Here is a 14,035-nt window from a genome sequence, read left to right on the forward strand (position 1 = left end):
TCATTTGAACAGTGGAGGAAATCTGAATATCTAAACATATGGAGTTAATTAAGCTTCCTGTCTATTAGGAAATAGTATGGGAGCAGATTACTGGGACAGCTTGCTGATGTATCTAGTTCATCTTCCTGTAAGTATTGTCTCCTTGAGGAAGCTTTTAAACACTTTCATTTCTCATCTTTCATTTTTGCTTCAATATTGCTTCATTCATTCATTTAATGAACATTGATTGAACATATATTTTAGGCTCCAGAGATCTGACAATGGACATAAGGCAGCAATTTATTAATCCACTTCCAATGCCTATAATTTGTTTGCTAAGTCTCAATGGATTATACAGTGGATAACAGTCCATTTGGGTAATTGTATTTTTAAAATTTATATGCTAAAGTATCAAAGTGTTTGTTCATCGAGGTCACTTATGGGACACGATAAATGATAAAGATTAACCAACACTCTATACCCGGTATTATCAAAAGGCGAAAGCACTTGACTTTAAAAATCAGAATTATGAAGATTTTATTATTTTGAAAACATAACCCATGGATTAGTAGAAATGCCTACTGGAAATTTTACATTCCATAAATGAAGACAGTGAAATAGTTTTAGCTGCACGTTTTGATCACAGTGCCTGCCACAGTCCCTGGGGGTTGAAATGTGAGGTCTCTAACTCTTGGGGCTCCAGGACAGAGCCATCATTGTCACTCTGTGATGGCGGGGACCCTTGGGTCTCCTGTTCCTCATGGAGCCATCCTAGAGCCTGACTGGGGCGCCTAAACGCTCCCCTAGAACTCTGTTAGCTTCTTAATAAACCTCCGGGTCGCAGAGCACAGGTACATGTTTTGAAGACAATCATGATTTTAATGGAATAAATGCTTATTAGGAACTCAGCATGTTTTTCTCCATTTTCTCTCCAATATGTACTGAGCAGTGAGCAAGTGCTTGTCGGGTCAGTACACTGGCATAGAAATACTGGCTAGGAGGGCTCTGGGTGAGTTTGTTCACCATGAAGCATGGAATCAACTGAACATTAATCCAGCCTCTACATTTTATAGACAAACTCTCTGAGCCACCAGAGACTAAATGAGGTCATGTGGGGTTGTGAGATTAGATCCAAGATTTCCCCATTCTTCTGTCTACCTGTTTCTTCCAATTCAATTTATTTTGCAGATATAAATGTCTCAAAATGTGTTCATGCCATGCTTGTATCAAAATATTAGAAGAATACTTTGTGTAGGAATCCACTTCTCTGTCACGTCAGAGTGTGCTGCGATTCGCATTGCTCCCGGGAGGCTCCGCGGGGACAGGAGACACCACACCCACACACAGGGGGCTCCCTGCTGTCCCTCTCCCTTCCCCCGGTCCTGCGCTTTACCCCAAGGGCACCAGCACGCCCCAAACCCAGGCGGTCCCTGGTGACTCAGGATGAAAGGACACGCATCTTACATTTCTTAAGGGTGCCGAGTGGGCATCTATAACCAACTTGCTGCTCGTGATGAAAACTCAGATTTTGCTAGCAAATAATTTCCTTCAGAAAACATGATAAAAATGCATAAGCTAAACACGTTCGAAATGCCTTCATTATTCTGCCATGCTGAATGGATTTCCTTTCCTGCTTCCACAGAAGTTACACATTAGCCCAGTTGTGGCAGAAAGTGCGAGAGAAGAGATTTTTAGAGGGTGGGGGAGGAATTTGTTCACTGAGGTGACTTAGGTAAATAATATAAAATGTAAATCATATATTTTATCATTGAGAAAACAAAATATGAGCCGGGAATATATTTCCTTACCTCTTTAGATTTAACTAGCATTGAAAGTTTCAAGGTTTATTTTGACTAGTGTCTGGCTTTTGAATTGACAAGCTAATTAGAAGGGCATGCCAGACTGCTTGTCCATGCTGAGTCCAGCGCCAGCTGTCCTGGGGGAGAGACCATAACTGAACTTGTTGACACTTGAAATTAAGCAGCACTCACCCGGAAAACTGTCATCTCTTCCAGCAGAACTTCTTCTAAATCATGCCAGGTCTCCTTAGGAATGGAGACGACTTTCAAAACCGTCCCAACATCTACAAGAGAAAGCATGGGAGAAGACCACCATTCAAATAGGTCCGATTAGAATTTAGTGTTAGTGGAGGGAATTAGGATTTGTTCAAAAAGGAAATCTGGACCTCATTCTTCCTTCTCATTAGTTCTTTTTGCCAAAGTATTGGTAAACCATACACATTCAAATGCATCGCTTGCAATTTACAAACTATAGAATGATTGCCTTGGAATATAAAACATGAAAATTTAGAAATATATTAAGATTTGATGAAAGTTTTAACTGAAACTGCATAATTTAAGAAATGCAAGCCAATACAGAAATTGGGTAGATTGAATTATTTTATGCGTATTTTTAAAAAACCCATTAACCATCAGGTGTCTTAGGAAAAAAAAACTAAGAATAATCCCGATTTGACTCCAAGGTTTTTCCACTCTTGTTTTGACCTGGGAGCTACTAGGAAAACTCAGCAGGGACAGGAAATGCAAGGAATGCGGTCAAGCAGCAAGCGGTGGCCTTGGGTCATCTGCTGCTGGGCCTGAGAGCCTGGGGGCTGAGGCCACAGAGCCTCCAGGCTCAGGAGGTGGTGACCAATAGTACCCCAGCCTCAAAATAAAAGCCTAGGACCACTTCCTTCAATAATTCACACATTACTTAATTAATTGTAAAGCATGAAAGAAATGTAAAATTCAGAAGCATAAACTGTAAACAAGTTGAACACATTTTGTTGAGATTTTTTCTAATTTTTCAGGGGCCCTCATTTTTCTCAAAGTTTGGTTAAGACAACATTAATCTTCTAATATTCCATGTATGAAGACCTGGGTCATCTCAAATTTATTGTTTTACCCTTCAACATTCCAGTCTGACTAAACTTGATCAATTCATTTTAGCTCCAAGTAGTTCATCTCAAACAATTTTAACAGACTAATTGTGAAGAAAATCTTGTCAATGAGGATCCAGTTACGCCAGGAGAAACAATTCCATGCATTTGTAGTACGGATAACATTTTTAAGGGGCCAGCACGGTGTGCTACACATCATCAGGAAAGGCTGCAGGTCATCCCTTGTAAAGTTAGAGAGAAAAGCCCTCTTTTAAGAGGATCCTTCTGTGTTTACAGGACCCCAGACTGTTCATAGCACTGAAGATTAAAGGGAATTATGTTAATCTGCCCAGGGCCTCTCTTCAGGTCTCCAGTACCCAACACAACTTTATCTGTGTTCTAGATCAAGTTTTACAGAGTAGTATTTCAAACAATTTCACACAAATTGAATCAGATTACTCAACTAGGAGCAATATACTGTGATGTGCAACTTCGTGAAAAGATAAAATTACTGTAATCAATTTACTTTGCTGACAGATGACCCTGGTCTGGAATGACCTAGAGCCGAGCGCATGCATCATCAAATGTTCAACATTCTTGTGAAATTGGTGCCTTTAAGGACAATTTGTGTCAGAGAGGGATTAAAAGCTCATGATTGGCTTTCTTTGGTCAAATACCCGGAAGCAAGCTTTGTTGCTTTGACAGTGAGTGAGTCACCTCTCAACAAGGCGCTTAGGTCACCCTGCGGAGCATTCAACCAGAACTTCACATCAGCACACACACTAACACTCGCTGAAGGGAAATCCCACTATTTTATATTTTCTAAAGGTATTTAGGGCCTGAGGTTGGTGCTCACAATCCACTGACTTTTGTGGGACCCTGAAATTCATTGGGAACCTTTTAATTGATAGGAAAAATTTGCTAATGTATTGTGCAGAACCTGATGCTGTTACAACCAGAGCCAAAGTGTTACACAATTTCATTACAAAAACGTAGTCTTTAGCACATGGCCTGCACACTGGCCATTCTCCTGTAGTTAATGTAATCTTTTCTGCTTCTCACCAAGGGAAAGTAAATGTTATTACACAAGGTTTCAGTGGCACATTCACTCTGTTTCCAGTGATTTATGTCAGTTAACAACGTTAATGGAGACTAGGAATTTATTACCTCGGAATCTGACCCTTAGTAGCAAGTTTCAGATTTGTAACTGGCACTTTCACAAGTAGTCCTACTACTCAAAAGAGTAGGGAAATAGGAGAACATGTACCAATAATGAAGATAAAGGAATTAATTCTGAAACTATACCTCCAAAAATTTGTTTCTAATAATAAAACTAGTAAAAAGTTATTTTGAAATTTCTACAGAAGTGTATCTGATGATTTGTTAGGTTAGTTTTGTTGTTTTTCTACTGAAGTCTCTTTTTTCTTCTTCTTGTATATCAGAAACAATGAATGAATTTTGATGTTATCATTTATTTGCTGAAATCTTTTCATCATATCATAATTTTAAAGTTCTGATAATTTTGCATTGATATATTCTGAAACCACTATTGAATGTGCTGGGTATTTGAGACACAGTTTGAGCAATATATCTTTGGTCTAAAAGAGCAATATATCTTTGGCCAAAAAGAGTTATGATTCAATTACTAACATTTCTTGTTTAGGTAATTATTAGCTTTATCGGATTACTGTCCAGCTATCAACTTTTTACTGAAAAGGAAATTTATTTTAAAATAATATGCCTCAACTCGTCTAAAAAGATGACACATTTGTAATGGTATAGTATTCAGGTATTTTTTAGTAATTTCCTAGCAGTAAACTATGTTTTAAAGTGCCTATAAACCCCAACTCGATCTTAGTATACGTAACCCATTAAGCACTGTCCTTAATGAAAATGTACAGTTCAAATTAAAAACATGTACCTGTTCCAATAAACATTACATCGTACTGGCCATCTTCTGCACCTACTCTGTCTACCACGATCTGTGTGAACTGGTAATTCACATCCGTTTTGACCATCACGGGGCGGTTGTTAATGGGGAACACCGGGTTGTACATGGCTGGATGGCTTCTTGCAAATGTTATGACATCGTCTGGAAGGTCCTTCGTAGAGTCGAATCCGCCAAATGTTTTACTGGGACACTGTTTGGATAGAGAGAGAGGTGTTTCTTCATTGAGATCAAATTATCTAATAACACATGGCTTTAAATCAAAGTATCTAAACCTGTGATTATGGTTAAAGTGACTTTTTAAACTGATAAATAAATGATAGTTATTATCTCTACTTAAATTACTAGGCATGTTCAGTGACATGGTTTTTCTAAATGTGTGTTTTCCTCAGCGGACTTCATAATGTCATCGTTTATTACTAAACACTGGTGATGGCTAGGATGTGTGCAAAGTGCCGCAGCCCATCAGCTCTTCCACACACCGCGTGCTGGGTCTGACACGGTGAATAAAGGTGCTACCGCCCAGTGCGACTACTCACTGGCTCAGGGAGACAGAAGGATTTTTGAATACATTCATTTTTTTTATTATAGCTTCATGTTAAAATACGAATGTACTTTCCAAACTAAAAGGCAATCTAAATTATTCCTCATTGACTTATTTATAACATAACCTGAGAAAGTGGCATCCGTGAGTTTAATAAATAAAATAATTCCAGGAATAGGAAGAGGTATTATTCCAACATCTAGCAATCCTTCTGGCACAGAAACTGACCAATGAGGATGAGCACCGTGACCACCTGGAAGATAGCACCTTCAAGGCCAGGAGGGTCATTGGTGTGTGCTGGCCTGAAGCCACATCAGGGTAAAAACACTCCAAACACAGATAATAAAACCCAAATGAAGAAAACTACGATGTTTCATTGTCTTTAGTTATGTAGTAGAAGCATTCATAGAGTACCGTATCTCCAATTTCATTCTTTTTGTCTTAGATTTAAATAATTTTTGCCATTTAATATAAGAGCTTGAGAGTTTAAATATATTTAAGAGAGGATTCTGATCTTACAAGAAACAGAAAGAGAAATCAATTGTCGTTGGCATTATGCTGAAAAAATCTTCAATAATTTACTAGAAATGAAATAAATCTGTTTTGAAATGAGACTACACGTATGCATAAATATATGTATGTGCATAGGAATACAGTAATACAGTATTATAACAAAGGATCTAAGAATTTACTTCTTGATTTTTAAAATAAAGTATACAATTATTCAATTAATATTACAGAAATATCAAATACTTATTTAAAGCCTGGAAAAAACAATAAAACATATCTTTACAACATTTAAAATTGTGTGCTGCTTTACTATTTACTAACATAAAAAAATATCAAAAGTTTAGGGATGTGTAAATCAAAATTAAGCTAAGAGACTTACTGATTTTAGCTTTTCTTAAAATTTCTCAATCTTTTGCCTTATTATCTTTTTATTTTGTATCTAGTAAAACTTATAAGCCTTTCTTTAAAACCTTGTGGTGGCTGACATGATATCTGAAGGTCACTTACTCTGTCTCTCCCTGAGTGACACTGACGGAATAGCACTTTGCAACGGTACCTTCTGGGATTAGTAAACGCAGTTGGATTAGTAAACTCATCCAACTGCACATCACACACACGGTGCCAGCTCTGGCTCTGAGAGTAGGCACACCGCCTGCTCCTGTCTCTGGTGCTGGCAGAATATGGCCTGATGACTTGACTCCTCCTATTGTGACCACTGTCTATGAAGAACAGGTGAGCTATGACTGCCCGGCCAGCGGAGGGAGGTCTACACCTGTGCCTACTGGTGCGTGCATCTGTGTGCCCACAAACACAAGCATCACTCAGAACAGAGCCTGCAAGACAGCATTTGCCATATGGGCTAATTGCTATTATGAATTCCATATATACTGTGCAGATTTCAGGTTAAAAACTGAATTTGTCTGTGTGCTTGAACATAGCAGCACAGTGTCTTGCACTTAGGAGATGTTCCATCGTATTTGATGATGTAGACCTACAAATTTATGTTCAGAATACGTGTGTATGAATTAGCCATCAGAAGAGAAAACTGTTTAGACACACTGTAAAATCAGTTTATCATGAAGATATAAAGTAAGTATCTTGTGCTTGTATAAAACTTACTTGACTTGTTATAAACAATATATATTCCTCCTGAGAGGAATATATTATCCTGAGATCCTCTTTAAGTTTTGCTACAAGATTCATCAGCGAGAAGTAATACTTGTGAAATGCAAAATTTTCAATTTTCTCGTAAGCAAATTAAGCAATATAGAGAAAATAATAACATTAAAAGTGTTCTCCGTCTAATAAAATAATTCAAAATACAATGTACTTGAATTCGCCGAACTATACAAGTACTGAAGTGAAATTAGAGTAGCAGCCACCCTTCACAGACTTCTCCTCTAAGATCCCTCCCTCCCGGAAGTTCTGCCCCTGAAAACTCCACAGTGGGGCTATAGTTGTCTCCCACTCTTCTATGACTACTCCGATTTCCCTACATTTTTTTACTATATTAATTTTTAAATTTTTTTGAATTTTACCATTTAATTTTTTTTTTACCATATTAATATCTTCATTGGTTTTTGCCCCTTGCTTTAAGTTGGTGATTCAAAGCTGGTTTTATTCTGAGTTTTTCTAACTTTGCCCAGATTTGCTGCAGGCTTAGGGTGAGGTTAGAGGTTTGCTGTTAGGTGTGACAGGGCACAGTGGGATGTGCAGGCCTTGCTCTCTTCTGACACATATTTTTTCATATCCTCTTTTTCACCTCCATTGAGGAGTTTATGCTAGTCCCACGGGATGACGATGTTGGTTTTTTGTAAGCTTTTTCCTCCAGCATAAACTGCAACACTGACTTCCCTACGATGACGGAGGCCAAGCCTGGCTGGATCCTGTACGTTTTGGGACCACACGAGGCCATCTCCCCTGTGTCCCACTAGGGAAGGAAGGAGATGAGGCTGCCATTCAGGGTTGTTTCTCCAGGGTGTGGGTGCTGAACGGTAAACACTGATTTTCAAAGTGCAATTCCACTCCTCACAGAGAATCTCAGTCTCACTTTCACTTACAGCCTTAGAGTCTTTGTGTCTTTGTTTCTCATTATCTGTGTCTAATGTTCACTTGTAGAACACTCTTTTCTCCTCTTTTTAACCTTTGGCAGAAATAACGTCATTCCTATGATAAGCAGTGAGGAGGCACTTACCGTTCCTGGCCGTGGGTAGGGGACCCTGCCCTGGTAGGGCACCCACTGATAGTTGGGACCATCCCTGTGGGCGTAGGGCCCCAGGAACACCCTCCGCACATCGCTCATGCTGTATATGCACACGGCCGACCCCTTGAAAATGTTACTGCAAACAGAGAGAACAAAAGACGATATCTGTCTTTACACAACAGCAGGAGCTGCTGAGACCCAGCTTTGACATTAAAACTTGAACACAAGGCTGGTTGTGCAGCTCAGTGGTAGACCTCTTGTCTAACATGTGCAAGGCCCTGAGTTTGATCCCCAGTACTGTAAAATCAAATGAAGAAAATAGAAAAAGTAAACCTGAACATAAATTATTAGCAATCTCAAATAATACTGAGGATTATTTTAGTCACATATATGCAGTTTAACAATGCACAAGAGAACAAATTATGATTTCTCAATAATGGAAAGTATGGTGAAACTATCTTTAGTATATATGCATTCATATCAAACAAACTCTTAAATTTTGATAGAAAAAACATGTAGAAAATCATCTCTAAATTAGAATTCAATTTTAAAGCCATATAAAAATACAAACCTTGTCTAAGCCTCAAGCAACCTTTTAAATAGGAAAGCATGTTTAGGAACTCATTTTACACACTGAAATTCATGCAGAAAATGAGTTGTCCATGCCAAATGATGTGCACATTACATTATTATCTCCCAAACCACCGAAGTATTAGATCAAGTAACAATTTGATATTTGTGAAGGCATTTAAAAAATCATCTCTTTCCAACATAGCCAACAGTTTTCAGTTGGTAGCTATTTCATCCCAGCTAAAGTGGAGAACGGTCACAATTATTCACATTATTTTGTTAACAAATGTGAGGTAATAGAAATAAACTGCAAGTTTGTCACTGAGCTGTGAAAATTTTGCCTTTTATTTTGCTTACATGGCTAGGGCTGGGGAATGTATTTGGAGAAAGATATTAAAGAGTTGTGCCACTTACAATATGGAACACTTAGAGCTGATCTACCCTTATAGAAAGTCACATATAAAGCAGGCCAAATGGAAACCATGTGCACTAGAAACAGATTTCTGCAAAGCGCTTCAAATGGACCACACAGGACAGACTGCAGGCTTCAGGGGGCGCCTGCTGCTTTGTGCTGTGCCTTTTCACATGGCCCTGGCTCAGCTTAACCTCAACAAGTACTTACAGAACTTAGTATTTCCATGACAGGATATGAATCAAGTTCACACTCATTTGGTAGATCACAGATGCTAAGGTGATGCTTACACTAGCTGGCACTTCACCGTTATTCCATAATCTGGTCATTAACAGGTAAAACTGGGGCCATCAGAGGCCTCCATGAGTATGATTACAGTTATGAGGAATTGAAAGCAAACATCCAGCACCCTGAACTAAAGCGAAAGCATTTCACCCTTAGCCCTAACGCTAACCCTAACCCTAGACTTAACACCAACCCTATCCCTAACCCCAACCCCAGCCTTAACTCCTATCCCTGTCCCTGTCTCTATCCCTGGCCCTGGCCCTGACCCTAACACTAACCACGTGACCTCCCTTGGGGACATGTTAGAAATGTCCCCATTGCTGGAGACTCAGGGACTCTGGGAGTGGGGCCTAGTGACCTCAACTTCTATTGTTTCATGTTTCTTAATTGAAATTTGTTTCTTTAATCATAAAAGACAGAGGCAAGAATTTCAGCATGCTTTCTACATGATTCTCATGCATTCTCAAGCTGAGAACTATTAAATGAAGCAATGAAGAAGCAGTAGAAGAAATGGATTAATATTTGCTTCACTTGAGCCTTCCAAAGTCTTTAGTTTAGTTTTTCTGTTTTTACACTGAAGGGCAGAAATCATGCAGGCGTCGGAGCTCACCTACAGGTTCAATGCTCCAGGGGTCTTCACTTGCGCTAAATTTTAAGTTAAGTAAATGTACCTGAAAACTTTATAATGCTTTAATATTTACAGAATGAACTAGTGTTGGGTGCTGTATCGAATCTTTCTCTTTATGCTATTACAATCACTTATAGGAATTTTCCTGACTTTGATTTTAAGTTATTTTCCCTCTGGATATTTTAAGGATATTTCAGTGCAGATCCCTACTGGAAACTGCGAAGTACACACGGTTTCTCTCCGCGGTTCCCAGCAATGGGAAGGCAACGTGGGATGTGAGGCGGGGAGAGGCCTGTGTGGAATGGGTAGCAGGAGCCTTGGGTAGGACGAGGGACAGAGGAGGAGGCTGCGGAGGACAGGCAGAGCAGGGTGGGGGGAGAGGCGAGAGGAGCAAAACAAAACAGAGCAGGGGCACGAGCCAGGGTCGGCTGAGTGCAGAGGCTGAGTTTCTGCTGCTTTTGTTAATTGGTGTTATGGATCTTTCTGTATTTATTTGCAAAATGTAGATCACAAAGTGGCCCATAAAAACTAAGCAAAATGAGAGAGAGAGAGAGAGAGAGAGATTGAGATTAGGTTTTAAAAAGAGCATGCGTGTGCTCATTTTAAAAAGTCTTAAACTATGTATAGAACAGAAATATCATAGATTGTGGTATGAATGTTTTCAGAGCATCTAGGGCAGCTTAGTGGTTGTATTTGTGAGTGCATGTCCTTTCCTGAACCTGTGTTTCTACTTTCATTCCCGAGGTCTGTGCGGGCGGGCAGCACAGCGAGGAAGGACTGCAGTGGAGCAGAGTGGGCGAGGCCCAGGCTGCTCTCGCCTTGTGGGCGTCTTCTCCTTAGACCCTGGCGTCAGCCAGTGGGTGAGAGAGACCTCGTTCGTCCCAGTGGACCTGAAAAGTATCTGAGCTGTTCTTGTAGCTCATGCATTTCGTTATTGATGGAAGAGACTGGGTCCGGGGGTGGGCAGGGAATTGTCCTACTTGTACATTTTAGGCATATATTCTGAATTCTATGCATGCACACATTCTGAATTAAGATTCTTCCTAGTTTACACCTCTACAAAATCGCCAGTGCTCCTATTCCCATTACCTTTCATTTAGGGTTTAAGTTAAAGCTTTCCGGAGGATAGGACACCAACTTTTCCAGCTGCTCTGCCATTCTATTTACATGGCTCACACCCTTTACTAAAATGTGTTTTAAAAAACAAGCGACTTTTTACGTCCTAACGTATTCCAGCCCTCTTAGAATGTGCAAAGATGCTCAACGATTAAAGCAGCAGTTTCTACGACAAAATGATGACAAAAAGTCATTTACCTGGAGGTGGTAAACACTCCATAGACAATTGGATTTTTAGGATCTTTGGAGTTCATTAGGAATACATCCTCTGTTGGAAAACAAAATTGGGGAAAGTTGCATTTTTCAGGGTCGTGGCAAAGTCGGAACAAACGCCCTTCGTAAAGGCAAGAGCTACGTACGCAGTTCATCGAAGTGGGTGTCAATGCCACTGGGCCCTGGCACGGAGCAGATGAGCCGGGCTTTGAGGAACGTGGTCCACTTGTTCACCAGGCTGCGGTGGCCCCCAAAGTCGTTCTGAGAAGGGAGAGAACAGTCAGACACCGCACTTGCAAACAGCAATTTCAAATGCATCTTTTCTCGTATCTCGAGACAAATACAAGTATAATTCCTCATTTTTACACAAAAAGAGCAATCTTTATTTGCAAGAGTGGGGGTTCCCAAATTCTCCACATTCCAAAGTGACCATACTCATTCTAAATGACCAGATGCAAGTAACCATCACTGTTTTATATTATTGGTCAAACCATTGACTCAAACTCTATTCAAGAAATTATTCATAATCAATGCTTCTTAACATGAAAAAGCCATTTTTTGTCCATCAGTAGATGAATAGAATTTAAGACTGTGGTACATGCATACTACAGAAGACTCTTCAGCCTTGGAGAGAAAGAAATCCTGTTATTTGTCAAAAAATTGATAAACTTTGAGGACTTAGTGTGGAGCAAAATGAACTAGGCACAGAGAGACAAATGCCACATGAGCTCATTTAAATGAGAAATCTGAAAAAGTGGAGCTCATAGAAGCAACACAGAAGGGTAGCTTCCAGGGGCTGGGGAAGGGGTGAGGTTTCGGATAATACTAGTGAATGAACACAAGATTTCAGTTAGACAGGGAAAATGAGTGCGAGAGGTCTAAAGTACAATCTGGTATGTATAGTTAGGAATAACATTACATTCTCTCGAACTGCAGAGAGCAGTTTAAAGTGTCCTTGCCACATAGTAATATGAGCTGTGCATGTTAGTTCGTCCAATTTAGCCATCCTACTGTGTATGCGTGCACATATCAAGACATTGTGTTGCACACGACAAATATATACAATTTTTTATTTCCAATTAAACAGTTTTTCTAAGAGTTGCATAGCTTCTGTCCATTCTGTTACCACTCTGCAGTGAGCAGCTTCTGCTCTGGAGTTTGTTTGATTCAATTCTCTTGTGCTCACAGTGCATTTGTGAAATCTCACTCAGCTGTGAGGTTGGTTTCCAGCTGGTAAATGGCACACAGTAGGCAGTCATGCCTGTTTACTGAACAGATGATAAATGTGGGCCTTCTAACCTACGCCAGAAATTTGTGCTCCCAATAAACATGCTAGCATCAAATACTTTAAAACTTGAAGTGCTGATAGAATTTATGCTTTATAAATAACATGTCGAGAAAATATTTGCACAAACTTTGCTAAAGGAAACTTGTTCTAGAGGAAATATTTTGAAAGTGTCTCCTCACTGCAAATAAAATGAATTTTAACCTAAATGTAGCAATAAATTCTACTAAAAGGTATATATTTACTAGCAACTACAGTCTTTTAAAACAATATTTATGTTCACATGTTGAACATACAGGTTCCTTCAAAATAGAACACTGGTTTATATTTTCTTTATGTGATTTTTATACTATAATCCTTTTAAGTAATATGTTTGCAATGATCTTGTTTTGGAGAAAAGAGGCTCATCTATTCACATTTTATTTCTTTGTTTCCAGGTAATTTAAATCTCTTCATTTTCAAATCATTGAACATCCCTCAAATTGATGATACTAATTAGTTGATGAATATTTATTGAGGATTCTTATCCTGTATATCTAACATTATATTGCAATATCAAGTCCAACATCATGCCACACAATAAATGAAATCTAAGAAAGATAAAGCTCAGAGCTTCTGAGGAATGCATTTCTGTGCATGTATTTGTATGTGTACACATACACAGAAAGCCATAACCAAAGTTTTTCTCACCTAAATTAATACTTTTCTTATAATCCAACAGCAAATATGCATCCCAAGCTTACCAGTTGTAGGAAACTGCTTAATCGGAAAATACCAAAAGCAAGACTCTCCCAGGCAATGCAGGTATTTTATATCTCTACAGCCAAGGGAAGCATTTTATATCACAAGACTTTCAAGCCAAGATCACCTAGTGTGGCTGTGAAATAACACTGCCTGTTACAACTTCTCCCTGGCTGTCTCTCTGGGAAGATGGCAAAGCAACTACCACGTGTCCTTCACCACTCAGCACCAGTGCCGTTCAAACATGTTGGTGTGATTACACACATCGTAGCTGTATTCCTCTTTGTACTTGCATGCAGGTGGAAAATAAAAGAAATGAAACTGATGGGACATCAGCATCATCCTCATTCTTTTCTTTACCTCACCTTGCATATCTGACCTATTCTAGCATGAGTAGCTTTTCCAGAATGTTCGCCATCTATTGCATTTTCACGGAAGAAAAAGTACACTTTGTCATCCTCTGGGTTGTCACTCTCTGGGATGAGGTGGGCACTGACAAATCTGGGATCTGAGAGGCAAACAGAGCATACACATCAATCCACACTTCAATAACATAACAATAGCCCATTTTCACTTCCTCTTAACCCCTTTTTGATATATTACAAGAAACTCATATTTCCTTAGTTCAATCTTTAAGTGGATATAAGCTGAATCTTACGCATTTGTATACAAAGGGATATTACAAATCGTGAAAGAGTTCCAGAAAAATTAACCCATTTTCTT

The 14,035-nt window shown here is 39.2% G+C and overlaps 1 protein-coding gene across 3 annotated transcripts in view; it reads right to left on the reverse strand.

The window, feature by feature from the left end:
• Window positions 1–14,035, reverse strand: part of Sema3a (semaphorin 3A) — a 453,595-nt gene that overhangs the window by 29,544 nt on the left and 410,016 nt on the right. For all 3 annotated transcript variants that reach the window (XM_087206759.1, XM_087206760.1, XM_004839772.4), the window contains exons 9-14: window positions 13,678–13,820; window positions 11,433–11,547; window positions 11,272–11,341; window positions 8,054–8,198; window positions 4,779–4,998; window positions 1,971–2,062 (exon numbers count right to left, since the gene is read on the reverse strand). In XM_087206759.1, the coding sequence (XP_087062885.1) occupies window positions 1,971–2,062; window positions 4,779–4,998; window positions 8,054–8,198; window positions 11,272–11,341; window positions 11,433–11,547; window positions 13,678–13,820 (785 nt within the window). The remainder of the gene's footprint in view (window positions 1–1,970; window positions 2,063–4,778; window positions 4,999–8,053; window positions 8,199–11,271; window positions 11,342–11,432; window positions 11,548–13,677; window positions 13,821–14,035) is intronic.

The sequence above is a fragment of the Heterocephalus glaber genome, unplaced genomic scaffold, assembly GCF_053883595.1.
Source record: "Heterocephalus glaber isolate CG9 unplaced genomic scaffold, H.glaber_assembly_v1.0 deba00000678, whole genome shotgun sequence".
In the NCBI taxonomy this organism is placed as follows: Eukaryota; Metazoa; Chordata; class Mammalia; order Rodentia; family Bathyergidae; genus Heterocephalus; species Heterocephalus glaber.